The following is a 16,626-nucleotide window of genomic DNA, read 5'->3' as shown; positions in this document are numbered from 1 at the left end:
TAATTTGGTCCCACAAGTTGCGGAGAAGGAGAAAAGTACGCCCGGGTAGAAATCCGCGGTGCCCGGGTAAGGCGATAGTTAGAACAGGGGGTCGTCATGTCCCTGAGCACACCGTTTGAGACTGGGCTAGTTTTTGATCCGGGCCCCCAGCCACGCTGACTCTTGACACGGTCCGTATTACACCGTAGTGAGATGTTGTTTGGGAGGGGAGATGGGTAGGTGTTGTGTTGGGAGTGGGTTTGTGTAAAGCAACAATTTAGATGCGGCTGAACAACTCCGATCGTCGGTATTGCTTCGTTTGCAAAATACCCGCTGGCTGTCCGGGACTGTTTATTTACTGGAGTTTCCGTCCATGATTCTGTGTTTGACTTCCCCCACCAGCTTATTCACAGTTGACCTCGAGAGAGGTCGTCCGCTATCCGCAACCTGCTACCCGCTCGGTTGCCCCAGCTAGGCGACTTTGGTACCATCTCACAAGTTCCTCAGCCGAGGTCGCTTATCTATTCAGCAACTACTTTGTAAGCCTGCAAATGTCTATATGAAGTTCTTGGAGCCGAGCTTTTACATAGTCCGTCTGCCGCTCTGAATAAACGCTATACATTTTAATATAACCTATTCGTGCGTTAATAATTATAACTATAAGGGTGATTATTTGTTGTCTTCCCCATAAACATATATCCGCTGTTGCTAGGCAGGAAATTTATCGGCAAGAACAACAACAACCAAGTTAAAGGTTCCGTTGCATCTCGCCGACGCTTGTTATCCTACCTTTCTTTCTTTTCGATCTAGGAAGCCTCGGTTGCCAATATTTGGAAATTGCTCGTTTTCATGGATCCTACTCTGAGTGGCCGGATTTCCTTGCGACTTTCACTACGGTCATCGGAAATGATGAGTATTACAGTATTTGCGTTCGAGTTTGGGCGGCGTGGCTCTGGAAACCATACGCTCGCTTGAACCCTCGAATGTCAATTATAAAAAGGCTATGAATTTGCTGGTTAATCGATTTGATAATAAAGTTTTACACTTTCCGGCACACGATCAGGCAACATTCGGTTTAAAGGGTGTCGAGAAGGGATCTTCGAAGGGTCTTCGCATCTGCGAGCAATTCGCTGGCCAATACGCAATTCCCTGGCCAATAAGCAACAAATTTTGGATGGACTTTTAATTCACATCGTCACTCGGAAACTGGATCAGAGGACGCGGGAAAAATGGGAAGAGGATTTGTCAATCACTGAGCTGTCTACCTGGGATGCTATGGAGTCGTTTTTGGAAAAGAGGTGCAGGATGATGGAAAATTTGGATCAAGCCTTGATAACTCAAACACCAGGCCAGCAGGTGGGAAAAAACTTGCACAAATGTAACCAAAACACACTTATTGCTTCTGCTACTAACTCAAATCATTTGATATGTTTATTTGAGCACCATTCATTATTAAACATGAACCATGACCCATCCGCAACATCCACCTCATTTTCATCTCCATCATGCGATCCATCCTCGAGCTCTCAGCCATTACCATCTACTTCATCAGCATTTGTATCATGTTCGCATACATCATCGCATCCTGATCATCATTTACTAAGCTCAAAATCTTAAATATTTTGCCGATCGACTACGTGTTGCTTCCAACTGTTATTATCTACGTTAGAAATAGAATTGGAGCATTTATACCTTGCCGAGCAATTTTAGATTCGGCCTCCCAGCTAAACTTCATAACCTCTCGCTTAGCTAGCCAACTAAACTTGAATCATAGAAGATCGCAAACTTCGATTTCTGGGATAGGAGAATCTTCCATGATCTCTGATAAGACTGTCGATATTCTTGTGCAATCACGGGATGCAAGCTATCGTGCGGCATTCACAACGGTTGTGACTCACAGTATTACTGATTATCAGACCTATTTCAATATAAATGCAACATCATGGAGGATACCGCAAAAAATTTCGCTCGCTGATCCTCATTTCAATCAATCACAACGAATTGACCTTTTACTCGGCGCTGGGTTGTTTTTCGAAATAATTTCTATGGGACAAATTCATTTGGATAGGGCTTTTCTTCAGAACACCAAACTTGGTTGGATAATCTCTGGAGGGTTATCATCGAACATGCCAACTCATAAATCGGTTTTACAAGCCAGCATCAAGGACCCAGCTGATCATTCCGATGACACACTTTCCGCCATAGTAAAGCGATTTTGGGAAATTGAGGACTTCACTTCTAAGCCATCTTTATTGCCGGAAGACTTGCGATGTGAGCAACTTTTTACTGAAAATTGCACTAGACTTGAAAACGGCCAATACTCTGTTCGTGTCTTGTCCACTTCCGGATTCGAATCTCTAGGTGATTCTTATTGCCTGGCTCTTCGTCGTTTCAAGAGTTTGGAAGCTAAACTAGATAGAAACCCAGCCCTGAAAGCTCAGTATTCAGCATTTTTGAGTGAGTATATCGATCTAGGTCACATGTCTCTTGTAACTAAGGAACTGTCAGAAACACAATTCTTTTTGCCCCACCATTGTCTACATAAGCAAAAGAGCACGAGTACGAAGCCTCGTGTCTTTTTTGATGGATCTGCTAAAACAACTTCTGGTAGCTCTCTGAACGACTTACTTCTGGCAGGACCAACAATTCAACAAAAAATCTTCAATATACTGCTTCGCTTTCGATTTTTTAAAGTTGCCCTTTGTAGAGATATATGCAAGATGTACCGTTGCGTGCGTGTTTCGTCCCCAGATGATTTTTTGCAATGCATCGTTTGAAGAGAGAGCTCCACGGAAGAGTTGAGTGTTTTTAAATTGAACACGGTGACTTATGGAACCAAGCCAGCTGCCTTCTTGGCTATAAGGGCCATGCATCAACTCTCTTAGGATGAGAAGGATTCCTTTCCTATTGCAGCACAAATTGTTCGTAGAGATTTCTATGTGGATGATTTAATATCTGGTGGGGACTCAGTTGAGGAGGTGAGAAAAACAACAAATGCTTTCGGTGTTTTCGAATGAAGCCTGTTACTTGGAAGCACGTCATGGGTAGCCTGCCAGCAAATAGAGTGCAGCCCAATCCAGCTTTTCATACCACAGGAGTGGACTATTGTGGGCCATTCTATCATAAGGCAAAGGCCAGAAATAAGGCACCCCACAAGTGCTATATCGCCGTCTTTGTCTGCTTTTCCACGAAGGCTGCTCATTTAGAAGTGGTCCAGGATCTCACGACGGATTCTTTCATCGCAGCGCTGAGGAGATTCATCAGCCTTAGAGGCAGTCCGCGTACCATTTGGAGCGACAATGCTACAAACTTTGTCGGTGCAAAGAGCGAGCTTGCCAGGCTGAAAGAGCTCTTTTTGAGCGAGCAGCACACATCATCGATATCTTCCGTCTGTTTAGCTGATAAGATCGATTGGAAGTTCATCCCTCCGCGTGCCCCGCACTTCGGTGTTTTATGGGAGGCTGCTGTGAAGTCAGCTAAATTTCACTTCTACAGAGCCGTCGGTGCATTCATCTGAGACATCGATGAATTAAGAACTCTTTCATATGAGATTTCTGCTATCCTTAACTCTCGTCCACTCTGTCCAATTTCAGAAAATGATGTGAACGGGTGTTTCTGTCGATTTGGAGAAGCTGGACAGCTTTTTTCTGGCGACTCTGAGAAGCAGTGGACAACAGCAGTTTTAACAGCGAATGTTAGATTTCTGCTGCTAATGTTAGCAGCACCACACTACGAAGAAGACATAAGGAGAAGCTGGTCGCGTATATAACCGAGCTTTTATATTTCCTAATTTGTAAATCAAAGTTAGCAATAAGTCAAAGATTGAAAGTATACAAATGAATATAGCTAGTGAAGTTCAACATATTTCTGAGTTTTTATTACAAAGTGTGTGAAAGACCCCCAGAGTAGAATTCTGCTCAACTTTGACGATCGGGTGCGAATCGTCACAACATTTTGGTGGCCCATGAGGGGAACATACACTCATAACTTCATCAGCTTCCAATATTTGTAAACATACTTCAATCTTTGTGCTTACTTGTTTGCAAATCTATTATTAATTTAAACCAGCAAAGTTACGCAACCTTTGCCACGTACATCGCCATAACGGAGCCTCGAATAACGGAGGAATCAAGAAGTCGAGGAGAATAGCGGATTTAACCCATGCCTATTGCCATCTCATGCGACACACTAGTCTCGTGAAGTTTGCCGTCCCCTTCCTTCAAAGCTTGATCGCAACACGAGCGGAACGACTGAAACAGGTGAGTGTGTTTGTGAGAGTATTTGTGCGTGGTTTCTGAAAGCAGAGTGCAATAGGAAAACATTAAAATGGGTAAAAATGAAAGTAATGGTAGTGATTTGGCGCAACAGAGTTCGGCACCTTTGGCTGTGGTCGAGCCTTTTGCAGACATGTACGCAATGCAGATGGACTTATCTTCCAGGTTGACCCAACTAATTAAAAATGCTAAAAAGGACGGTCAAATAAAGAAAACTAAATCCTACTATGAGTTTCGCCTCAACAAGCTCAACGAGCTTTCAAAACTCAAAACTCAAGCGCTCATTTTACAGCAATGTCCACGATCGCATCCATATTTTGCGGATGCTGTTGAAGACAATTTTGAGCAGGCATACAGCCACATTTATTGTTCTTTCGCCGATGAATACGAAACCAAGTTTCCAGTCCCAATACAGGTGATCAATCCATAAACAACACCCTTGTGCCCATTCCTGTTTCCACAATTCAGCTGCCCAAATTGCCCGTACCCCACTTTTCAGGAAATTTTGCGGATTGGCCATCTTTTTATGACAGCTTTACGCAGCTAATACATGAAAATCAATCTCTTTCAAACATTCAAAAATTTCATTTCTTGAAGCAAGCACTACCGCACGGACGAGACCAGGATATAAACCATATGGCATTAACAGAAACCAACTATTCAGTGGCATGGAACCTTGTGGTAAAACGATACAACAACCCTTGACTGCAGTTCATGTACAATATGAATGCACTGTACGGAATCGAGCCACTGTCCAAGGAGATCGCGGTGGACATTAGGAATTTGTTAAACTTGGCAAATGTATGTATTAGTGAATTCCGACGACTACACATTGCCATTGATTCCTGTGATCATTGGTTGGTACATCACTTACTCACAAAGCTGCCTATCAGCACAACACAGGCCTGGGAACATTCCCTGGGCAACAACGTGGAAATCCCCACCTTCACAAAGCTGAAGGTGTTTCTTCACAATCGATTGGTCAGCATCGACCTAATCGAGAGTAGGAAACCAGCCGTTCCAGTTAAATCATCTATACAATCGACCAACCATCGCCAGACAACCAGACCATCGGAAAACTCCACTGTTAGGGGACACAGTTTCCACAGTACTCTTGAGTCTGGATCCATCAGGTGCTCGCTCTGCCAACAGAATCACGTTCTAAGACGGTGCCCGGACTTCCTTGCCAAGGATTGTTTCGCGCGAAAGGTTATAGTCGACCGCTCGAAGGCATGCATCAACTGCCTTAGTGCTTCCCATTCTCTCAGTCAATGCAGCAGCAACCGAAACTGCTCGCAATGTGGTCAACGGCACCACACTTTGTTACATTTCCCGAATGCTCAACAAAGTCCTTTATTGACTCCTGGAGTATCCCGACAGCATACTTCAGACTCTGGTCGGAGCGCAGACGCAATACAAAATGCACCATCAACGCAACTCTTCAGCGCAACTCTACTGCACTGGTTCGGATCGTTAATAACTCCACCGGGCAGTCAGCTTTAGTTCGAGCTCTCATCGACCATGGCTCGGAAGGCACCCTCATCACGGAAAACATCGTTCAAGCGCTTAGACTCAAACGGCATCCTGTTCGAGCTGAGATCACGGGAATTGGTAATACGTCGCATAATCAGTGCAGGCACAGCACCGACTTCACCATAATCTCATGCTCAGGATCGGATTTTAATGCCTACGTATCCTCAGCCTTCAACCTTCGGTCACTAACAGGTCATTTACCAAAACAAAATGTAAACATTAAGTCCTGTAAACATCTCCAAGGGTTATCATTTGCAGATCCTAATTTCATCAAGTCGGGTCGCATTGACCTACTTATCGGTGTCGACATTATCCCGCAATTAATGCTTCCGGACATACGCAAAGAGACGGTTGCAGAACCAATTGCACAAAACACACAACTGGGCTGGATAGTTTTTGGACCAGCTGAAGCAGCCCAGACGACATCAATCTCCATTCGTTGTAATTTGGCAAACCTAAACAACATGGTACAGAGGTTTTTCGAATTGGATCAGGTCTCCACAACACGACAACTCAACGCAGAGGAAAAATGGTGTGAAGACCATTTTCAACAAACTCATATCCGTCAGCCGAATGGGAAATATCTAGTTCGTTTGCCTTTAAAAACGTTGTTTGACCCCACACAGGTGATCGGCCGGTCAAGGCAAATCGCATTAAACCGTTTCCACGCTCTGGAAAGGAAACTTAATCATCGGCCAGATTTCAGTCAACAGTATGCCAGCACTATTCAAGAGTACTTTGATCTAAAGCAGATAAAAGAGGTAAAAGGTAGTGAGGAAGAACACACTAGGATCAACGCTCAAAGGCAACTCTCAATCTCTGCGTGCACCGTTCCACATCATGCGGTGATCAAAGACGACAGTTTAACTACAAAGATGCGCGTCGTATACGACGATTCATGCAAAACGTCTAACGGGAGGTCTTTGAATGATATTTTATGCACGGGTCCCGCCCTACAAAACGATCTTGGAGGAGTTATACTCAACTGGCGTCTCCATCGGTATGTCTTCGTGGCCGATATAACGAAAATGTATCGCTGCATAGATATGCATGAAGAAGATGCCCAGTATTAGCGAATTTTCTGGCGCGATGAAAAGGGACTCATCAAGGAATATTTTTTGACTACAGTAACGTTTGGCACTGCCTCGGCACCCTTCAGATTGCGTCCGACGAGCGCAAACGCTATCCTCTGGCCGAGCATGTCCTTAAAAAAGAAATCTATGTGGACGATGTTCAAACAGGACACGAGACCATCGACGGAGCTCTAAAAATTCGCAATGATGTCATCGCAGCTCTGCAATCAGCAGGCATGGAGCTCAAGAAGTGGGCATCCAACCATCCAGATATCTTAGAAAGCATCCCAACTACAGATCTCTCTAACAGTAGCATTTTTGAGATAGACAATAAGGACTCCATTAAAACTTTAGGGTTATATTGACATCCAAACAAAGATGGTTTTGGTTTTAATCTTAAGTTTTCTCTCAATCCTATATTCACCAAACGTTCTATACTATCCACAGTAGCACGCTTATTCGATCCGTTGGGATATCTGGCACCAGTGATCATCGCTGCGAAAATCCTGTTGAAGGAAGTTTGGAGTTTTCGTATCGAGCGCAAGGATGAGCCCCCCGCATCATTAGATTGGGACGACCCATTGCCAGATCAACTCGCCGAGCGGTGGCGACAGCTCATTAAAGAGCTCCCCGACATTGAAGAGATCCACATCCCTCTGTGGTTAGGCTTCGATTTAAGGCATGTCTCGACGTTGCAACTACACATGTTTTGTGACGGATCATCCATGGCGTATGCAGCATGTGCTTATCTTCGAGCTAGTTGTATGGATGGTTCCGTGCAGGTTAACTTATTAGCCGCCCGCAGTCGAGTCACACCTGTTAAACCGCTAACAATTCCGAGAGTTGAGTTATCCGGAGCCCTGCTGTGTACACAATTAGCCGACTGGATTGTCAATCAACGTCAAGCATCACATCACACCATATCAGTACACTACTGGTCGGATGCAATGATAGTACTGTATTGGATCAGCGGTGACCTTAGGCGTTGGAAGACATTTGTGTCGAATAGAATTGGAGCAATCCTGGAGGCAAGCTCGCCATCACAGTGGAGACATGTTCTTACGCAAGAAAACCCAGCAAATTGTGCCACACGCGGACTCACCCCTTCCCAGCTGAAACACCACACACTTTGGTGGAACGGACCACATTGGCTGCATCTTTCAGAGGAGCGTTGGCCAGTCAATCCAGTTCAGTCCCCAAAATCAGAACTTATTTCAGGAGAGCAATCCTTAAAGCACATCGGAGCCCACATTTGTATAGAAGTGCAACCATTTATCGAATCATATTCCTCCTATAATAACCTCTTATTCGTTACAGCCTACGTCAAACGATTCATTTATAATACTCGTCACAAAAAAGCGGATAGACTCACCGGCCCTATTCAGGTATCTGAATTTCAACAGGCTTTGTTCGCACTGGTGCGGATGGTTCAACAAGAAGTCTATTCGGAAGAATTATCAAGACTACGATCCAACAAATTTCTATCCAAACACAACAAACTCAGCCAGCTATCACCGTTTCTCGACGATGAGGGGCTCATGAGAGCACTTAAGAATGCTTTGCAGCTCTCCATGTCTCAACGCACACCAATAATCCTTCCAAAGGCCCACCACCTGACGATTTTGGTTATAAGGAACGCTCATCACAACACCTTACATGGCGGTGTGCAACTAACTTTATCTACAATTCATCAAGTTTTCTGGATCGTCAACGGTAAACAGGCAGTAAAAAGGATTCTGCGACAGTGCGTAACCTGTTTCAAACACCGGCCGTCACCATCAAGCCAACTGATGGGAGATTTACCAGCGCACCGTGTCAATCCGCCCAAACGGGCGTTCGAAGCAACTGGAGTTGATTACACTGGTGCGATTGAGATAAAGTCATCCAGATTCAGAGGTCACACTTGCTATAAAGCATACATTGCAGTTTTCATTTGCTTAGCGAGCAAAGCGATTCATTTGGAAGCAGTCACGGGAATGTCGGCACAGCATTTTCTGTGGGCGCTGCAGCGCTTTATCGGACATAGGGGTTTTTGTCAACATATATACAGCGACTGTGGAACCAACTTGATCTCATCCGACAAGTCTCTAAAGCTGTGGACCAATGAATTCTATAAAGGAATTGAAGAGACAGTAGTTCCTGAACTTACTCGTCGAAACATTCAATGGCATTTCAATCCTCCACATAGTCCAAATTTTGGAGGACTCTGGGAATCCAACGTAAAAGCTGTTAAAACCCATCTTTATCGATCGTTTAATGGGATTCGAATGACGTACGAGCAGCTGTCTACCATTCTTGTCCAGATAGAAGCGTGCTTGAACTCTCGGCCATTATGCCCCTTAACGTCTGACTTAGATGATTTGCAAGCTCTCACCCCTGCACATTTTTTAATCGGGGGTTCGATTATGTCACTCCCTGAGCCTAGTCTTAAGGATTCTTCATTAAACACAGAGTTCCTGAATGGTCAAAGGATGTTTCGCCTCTTTTGGAGAAAATGGAGTGCAGATTGGCTATCTCATCTACAGGCGCGCCCCAAGTGGCGCCACGAAACTGACAATCTTCAGCGTAACGACATGATCATCATCAAGGATGATCGAACTGGTCCTTCTGACTGGAAATTAGGGCGAATCATCGACTTACCTCCTGGGGCCGATGGGCTCGTTCGAGTAGCTACAATTAAGACCTCAACGGGTATTTACAAGAGGTCTGTGTCAAAGATTTGTCGTTTGCCCTTGCCAAGATTTACTGAAGAGTCTAGCCCAAGTACACAACCCATGCACCTTTGAATATACCCGCATTCACTCCATAACACACTTCAACCTTTTCAGAGTTAAGCATGGTCTAAGGCTTTGAATACTGGGTCCAGTATTGGGGGCGGCATGAACGGGTGTTTCTGTCGATTAGGAGAAGCTGGACAGCTGTTTTCTGGCGACTCTGAGAAGCAGTGGACAACAGCAGTTTTAACAGCGAATGTTAGATTTCTGCTGCTAATGTTAGCAGCACCACACTACGAAGAAGACATAAGGAGAAGCTGGTCGCGTTTATAACCGAGCTTTTATATTTCCTAATTTGTAAATCAAAGTTAGCAATAAGTCAAAGATTGAAAGTATACAAATGAATATAGCTAGTGAAGTTCAACATATTTCTGAGTTTTTATTACAAAGTGTGTGAAAGACCCCCAGAGTAGACTTCTGCTCAACTTTGACGATCGGGTGCGAATCGTCACAACATGATGAAACCCTTGAGGTGCTAACACCGGCGCATTTCCTGAAGGGTTCCAGCTACACTAAGTTTCCTGAACCTGACATTACTCATCTTCGCGAAGGCCGCCTCAGCAGATGGCAGCGGGTTACCCAGATGCAGCAACATTTCTGGAAAAGGTGGAGCAGCGAGTATTTGTCCCTACTTCAAGAGAGGAGCAAGTGGCGCGTCGAAACGTCTAACATCAAGGTCGGAAGCATAGTTTTGCTGAAGGAGGACAACGTTCCACCCTTGAAATGGTAGCCTGGGTGCATCCAGGAAGTCATACCCGGTGGGGGCGGAGTCATCCAAGTAGCTATGGACCGTACAGCAACGGGTCTGATCAAGAGAGCCGTCGCCAAACTAGCCGTTCTGCCCATCGATTCCGAGATTGTTGGAACCTTACCACTTCCAACGGGGGTAGTATGTTTTGAGCAGATCGCCAGCGCCTAGTCATGCGCGCATAGGTGTACGACGGCACCTGCAGCGCTCTCTGCTTATCTTTGTCGCCTTCTTTCTTATACCACTAAAGCTGTCGCTTATCTATTCAGCAACTACTCTGTAAGCCTTGTAACAGCGCCTGAAGCGTTTGTGCGAGTACGTATGCAAATAGTCAGCCTTAAAGTAGGCTCTATAAATACATAGGTACATATGCTTTTAGCTTTGCGTTACCAAATCAGTGGACCACAGCTGCAGTTGCATTAGATCAGCTGGCATAAATCAGCTGTAACAGAGTCGCAATACAAAGCTCGGCTTTCGCACCGCGGCCAACTTTACAGACCCACATCCGAATTCCGGACACGTTCTTTTCTTTCATAGTATTCAAAGCGATCACACGCGTATAATTCGATTGTGGCACACTAAGTCCGAAAAACCATACAAATAGGTGTTCTAAAAATCGAGTTGAATATTTATGCATGTTGGCGGTTGCCTAGGTAAGCTGGAAAATGATAACCGAGCTTAAGCGGGTTTCTGACGGCGTTCGTCTCGCAGATTTTCTCCAATCCTAGTGGACTAGCGAGCCACATCGTTCACCCGCAGCTGCCGCAAGTGCTGGGCAGCACGGGCATCGAGGGAAGCGCCCTGAAAAGTCGCCGGAAGATCGACGGATCCCCGTAGTGTCCACGGGAGCACCCCTTGGCAGCCGTGTTTGAAGCCACGCGGCCGCCCACCGCGTCCACGGGAGCACCCCCTGGCAGCCGTGTTTGAAGCTACGCGGCCGCCCACCGCGTCCACGGGAGCACCCCCTGGCAGCCGTGTTTGGAGTCACGCGGCCGCCCACCGCGTCCACAGGAGCACCCTCCATAGTCAACCAAGCACCAGCAGTTTCCCATCGCGATCTAAGGCCTGGAGTCCCCACAGCGTTCATTTAATCTTAGCGGACAGAAAAGCAGCTCCGTTTGTAACCGCTTCAGCGGCTCTTCCTCGGCGGTTAACTGAGCAGCAGGCATTAAATAGGCAACAACCGAGAGCAGCCATAGCTCGATAGAGCAAAATGTAGTCCCTCAGGATTCCAGACAGGTCGTCAGTGTTTAAATTGGCCAAAACACTAATTTTTGGGTTCGATCACGTGCACATTGAAAATTTTCCAACGGGGTTCGGGAGAGCCAGAAAGTAAATCCGCAGCGAGGTTTGCCCATCGTCGATACACTAGTGAATGGAGAACAGCCGCGCTTCGACGCTTAATTCCTTGACTCGATTTTTTTATAATTAATGTAAGGGCATACAAATTCGCACAAAGTTAGAATTTCCTTAACATTTAACCCACCCCAAATAAGTGCTAGATCGGCCAGAGTCACCAAATATGCACAGAATGACGCACTGAGAGAAAAGTTGGAAATTGAATAAAAATAGACTATTAAGTAAGACAAAATTATTATAGGAACATAAAATATAGGCGTAGGTAGAACCGAACGTAAAAAAACAAAAAAAAACATAATCATGTACGGGTTCGGTTTTAGGAATTATTAGTAAAAAAAATTGGTGGTTGACTAAAACATATGAATGCTCTGTATTTATTTAACCCTTTGCGAACCAGAGTCGCTATTCTTTTACAGTCACCGCTCGGGAGATCGATCTTTCGTAATGGGGAATACACCAAGTGAGTTAATACAAAATTTTATATTTCTGGTTAATTTATACTCGGCATTCGAATCCAAGGTTTAATAAAAATGGTCAGACAAAAGTAAATGTTCTCTTCACACCCTTAAAAGCTGATTAAATTGGAGATTTATATGAACAATAGTAGTCCTAAAGCCGAACGCGATTCCTTTGTAGAAGTACTGAAAAAAAATATAAATAAATAAATAATAATAATTTTAATAATAATAGAGAAAGAAAAAATTAAATTAAGCTGTGAACACACTGAGGAAAAACAGGATCAACATTTAGAACCAAACAATAGAAGATATTTCCTTTGTAGAGTAAAAACTTATCTATGGAATCAACAATGAAATTTCTCTACATTTTATATATATTAAGACCCCTTATTAAAACTTAAGATTACCTCATACTATCCGTACCTAGAAATTATATCTGTTTATGGAGAACAAACTGTTGGATTTTTTTTAGGGTAATTAGACAACAATATATACAATTGTATTCCACTGTGCCCCATTGGCCTTACATCGAAAATTCTTCTTCAAAGCCTTTGGCAACTTCAACTGGAATAGAATAAATCCATTCCGATGTCGTTACATACGAGTTTTGAAAGGGTAAAGAAGAATCTACTTAATCTTCACGCAGTCACCATTCCTAGGTGCACGTTTGCCAGTGGGTGCTCAGCCGTTCAAGTTCACGGTTTCGCAGATGCTTACAGCCAAGCTTACGGATGTTGCATTACATTCGAGCAATAGAAAACGGTCAGGCTCATTGTCGATTGCTAGCAGCGAAATCGAGAGTGGCTCCACTAAAAACGAAAACCATACCAAGGCTTGAATTATGCGACCCCACACTTTTGGCACAACTTTGGTCCTACGTCGAACAAGTTCTTGACAAATGTGAAATCGACAGTGTTTATTTCTGGACAGACTCAAAAATAACATTACTTTGGATAAAGTCTCAACCTTCGTCACTTTCAGTTTTTGTTTCAAACAGGGTAGCCAGAATTCAAGAGCTATCAGAAAATATATATATCCTGGCGACATGTCCCTTCGCAGTTTAATCCAGCAGACATTGCGTCCCGTGGCTGCGATGTAAGTGAATTGACTGAGTCCATCTGGTTCGAAGGTCCGAAATTTCTGTATGAAAATGAGTCATCATGGCCAGAAAACTCGCATTTTTTTATACCTTCCGAATTAAAAAACTCAGAGTTAAAAAGAGCTGCCCAAGTGTGTATAGCCGTCGAGCTATCAACTCCGTTTGAATTTATTACTCGTATGTCATCCTTTCCCAAACTCATTAGAATTCTGGGATAGGTTTACAGATTTTTAAACCTAGCTAAATCACGAGAAAGATCAGTAAGTCTGACTGCTAGAGAGTTACAACTATCATTTTTTAAGCTGATGGAAATCATCCATAAAAATGTCTTTGTAGAAGGGTACAAGAAAATTGAAAAAGGACATGTTTTACAACCAAGTTTGCAGATGATGACGCCCTTCATACAAAAGTTTTCTGAAGCTGGTAGAAGATTTTCGTTAATTCGGGTGTGAGGTAGACTTTTGCATGCACCTATTTAAGAAAATGATAAATTTCCGATATTACTCCCTTGTAAAAACAAAATTGTTGATTTGTATCTCCGAAATTTGCATTTGAAAAATTGTCACGCAAATGCAAAAACGATGATCGGTCTTCTTCGACAAGAAATCTGGTTAATAAATGCTCGCAGAGAATGCACTCGGGTGGTTTGAACATGCATTCATTGTTTTAGATATATGCCTGTTCTGATGAACGAAATTATGGGAAATCTGCCTGCCATTTCATATTTGTTGCGTTGATTTGTTTGGTTCTATCAATGTCTCGTTGCGTATTCGAGGACGGCCCCCCATTAAAATGTATATTGCTGTATTTGTCTGTTTTGCTTCCAAGGCAGTTCATCTGGAACTCGTTACAAATTTGTCGACTGACTATTTTCTTTTGGCCTTTAAAAGCTTCACCGCAAGACGTAGCGTACCGCATCGAGTACGTTCCGACAACGCGACGAACTTCGTGGGAGCCAGGGACGAGCTGAGAAGTCTTCAGAGTGCCTTTGAGGATCAGCAGTCGCAGTTTCAACTGTTCGTCGTGGAGAAGGGTATCGAGTGGAGGTTCATCCCACCACGAGCACCGCACTTCGGCGGTTTGTGGGAGGCGGCCGTGAAGTCATCGAAGGAAATTCTCGTGCGTCAAGTCGCAGACGCGTCCCTAACCGAAGCCGATTATCTGGCGGACACCGAGGCCGTGCTCAATTCTCGGCCTCTAACTCCAACCAGCACCGATCTCAACGAGGTGGATGCGCTCACTCCAGGGCACCTGCTAATCGGGCAGGCCCTTCGTTCGCCGCCGCAAGGACTAGAGCCAGACGCACCAACCACAGGTTTGAGATACTCAAAGAGGTGGCAACTGCTATCCACGCTCAGACAGCGGTTCTGGCAGGCGTGGTCCAAGGAATACGTCTACAGCCTTCAGCGCAAAACCAAGTGGCAAACTACATCGCCCAATCTGGAGGTCGGAGCCTTGGTAATCATCCACGAGGACAACACTCCAGCCCAGCGTTGGATTACCGGCAGGGTCATCAGCGTGGTGGCAGGGGCCGATGGTATTGAGGTAAGAGGGCCCGAAAGTCATTGCTTGGTTGGGAGGTCGTTGCTTTGTAGGCTGGATCTGCTGGAAACCCAAGTCAAGCCTCTTGCGAGACTATTGGGGTGCACAGAGAGTTTTTCATTGTAGGACGCTTTTTGTTTGTCTATTTCATTTTTTACGGCAAGAATGCCGAGGTCCCTGTGGAGGTTTTGGTTGCGAATTTACCATGGTGCCTCAGTGATAGTTTGCAGGATATTCGATTGAGCGCGCTGTATAATGTCTATGTTTCTGCTGCTAGCGTTCCCCCATAGCTGGGAGCCATATGTCCAGATGGGCTCAAGAGTGGAGTTGCCTTGTAGTGCAGACGCAGGGGCGAACGAGCGTTAATGATCCAGTCGAAGCTGCTGGCTTTTAGTTTTAGATCTACTTTCTTGCGTTCGATGCGTCTTCTCTAGGTTAGTCGTTTGTCAAAGTGGACGTCGAGATACGTTACTTTGTTGACTTGGGGAATCTGCGTACTATTCAATGATAGCATGTTTGCCTGTTGAGAGTAAACGTTATGTGTTTACATTTTTGTTCATTTATTTTAATACGCCACTCACATAACCTCCTCTACGAGGAGGTGATTGGCTAGCTGTGTTGTTTCTCGGCCTGGGCACCTCGAGGGACTTAGGATTGCAGTGTCGTCAGAGAACGTAGATGTTGTTAGCTGCTCGTTCGTAGGGATATCCGCTGTATATAGGAGGAACGGAGTATATCCTAGTGCGCTTCCTTGCGGGACTCTATATTCGATAATGTAGTCGTCAGATGTTGTTGTGTTGCACCTTACTGCGAAGATTTTGTTGTATACATACGACTCAAGTAACATGTGAGTGTAATCAGGCAAGTGTGTTTTGATTTTGCGCGCGAGGCAATCGAGCCATACTCGATCGAAGGCTTAAGATAAATCGAGGAGTATTGCGCTTCAGTATTCCCGATGCTCAAAGGCTGTGCGTATTTCTGATGTTATTCTGTTAACTTCTTGATTGTTCCATGGTTTTGATGGAAGCCAAATTGATAAGCAGGGATAACATTGTGTGCTCCTAGAAGGCATTGCGAGTAAGAAGGCATTTTTCGAACAACTTAGACAGACACGATAATAAACTTATTGGTCTGTAGAATGACGGAATTGTGCGATCTTTTCCGGGCTTCGGTATCATTGTGATAACAGGTATTTTCCATTTATTCGGATAGTAGCCGAGACTTATGATCCAATTGAAGAGCTTACAAATAACCTCAATAGCAGAGTTTGGAAGTTCAATTAACATTAAGTCACCGCTCGGGGCCTTTTTCGGTTTCAGTTCCCCAATGACTTTCACGGTCTCCTTTGGCCGAAACAATGTTGGTAGGGAAATAGATTCAGATTCGATTTTTGGTAGGACAAATGAACCAATGGCAGGGTTCGGCTGATGTGAAGCAAGAGATGTGAAGCAAGAGATTCGGCTCTATCTTAGACGCTGCGGACCCAGCTCCCTGAAGAGTTTCTTATCGGAGTGACTGCTTCGATTGGAGAGCTCAGATTTGGGTGAACCCTCCACAGAGGATATGCTCGGCTTAGTGTGCGAGTGACTTCCTTAAGACGTTGTTTAGATGATGGCGATCAGTTGGTTTGCCAGGCACGTCGCAGGCGCTTCTTTTCCAGGACACGCCGTTCAATTTGCAGATTAGTTTTAAAGAAGTTGCCTTGCACGTGCCTTCCTTGTGGTATTGAGATTGTGGCTGCCTCCACGAGTACATCTTCAAAAGCATCAATAAAGCAGTCGATGTCC

At 44.6% G+C, this 16,626-nt stretch overlaps 2 protein-coding genes across 2 annotated transcripts; both read left to right on the top strand.

Annotated features, from left to right (window-relative positions):
• The first annotated feature begins 4,976 nt into the window (after positions 1 to 4,976).
• On the top strand, positions 4,977 to 11,218 carry LOC139355149 (uncharacterized). Its single transcript, XM_070999484.1, has 10 exons — positions 4,977 to 5,462; positions 5,522 to 5,978; positions 6,045 to 6,852; positions 6,915 to 7,168; positions 7,307 to 8,113; positions 8,177 to 8,722; positions 9,311 to 9,563; positions 10,042 to 10,309; positions 10,379 to 10,522; positions 11,141 to 11,218. Exons 1-10 carry the CDS (start codon positions 4,977 to 4,979, stop codon positions 11,216 to 11,218), a joined length of 4,101 nt encoding a protein of 1,366 aa, XP_070855585.1.
• A 2,025-nt stretch (positions 11,219 to 13,243) lies between these two features.
• Positions 13,244 to 14,841, top strand: LOC139355148 (uncharacterized). Its single transcript, XM_070999483.1, has 3 exons — positions 13,244 to 13,293; positions 14,188 to 14,743; positions 14,806 to 14,841. The coding sequence occupies exons 1-3, from the start codon at positions 13,244 to 13,246 to the stop codon at positions 14,839 to 14,841; spliced, it is 642 nt and encodes a 213-aa protein (XP_070855584.1).
• Positions 14,842 to 16,626: the final 1,785 nt, after the last annotated feature.

This window comes from Drosophila suzukii, unplaced genomic scaffold (genome assembly GCF_043229965.1).
Source record: "Drosophila suzukii unplaced genomic scaffold, CBGP_Dsuzu_IsoJpt1.0 scf_9, whole genome shotgun sequence".
NCBI lineage: Eukaryota > Metazoa > Arthropoda > Insecta > Diptera > Drosophilidae > Drosophila > Drosophila suzukii.
Note: the sequence above shows the minus strand (reverse complement) of the source record. Positions and strands in the feature narration are given on the sequence as shown.

What these genes read in the sequence shown, in the direction of transcription:
- LOC139355149 (XM_070999484.1), top strand. Translation starts at nt 4,977, where the DNA reads ATGAATGCACTGTACGGAATCGAGCCACTGTCCAAGGAGATCGCGGTG. An exon ending in CAACCTTCGGTCACTAACAG is followed by an intron (nt 5,979 to 6,044) that starts GTCATTTACCAA and finishes TATCATTTGCAG; the next exon opens with ATCCTAATTTCATCAAGTCG. An exon ending in TCAACGGGTATTTACAAGAG is followed by an intron (nt 9,564 to 10,041) that starts GTCTGTGTCAAA and finishes AAAGACCCCCAG; the next exon opens with AGTAGACTTCTGCTCAACTT.
- LOC139355148 (XM_070999483.1), top strand. Translation starts at nt 13,244, where the DNA reads ATGTCCCTTCGCAGTTTAATCCAGCAGACATTGCGTCCCGTGGCTGCG. An exon ending in TTGCGTCCCGTGGCTGCGAT is followed by an intron (nt 13,294 to 14,187) that starts GTAAGTGAATTG and finishes GGCCTTTAAAAG; the next exon opens with CTTCACCGCAAGACGTAGCG. An exon ending in CTACATCGCCCAATCTGGAG is followed by an intron (nt 14,744 to 14,805) that starts GTCGGAGCCTTG and finishes GATTACCGGCAG; the next exon opens with GGTCATCAGCGTGGTGGCAG.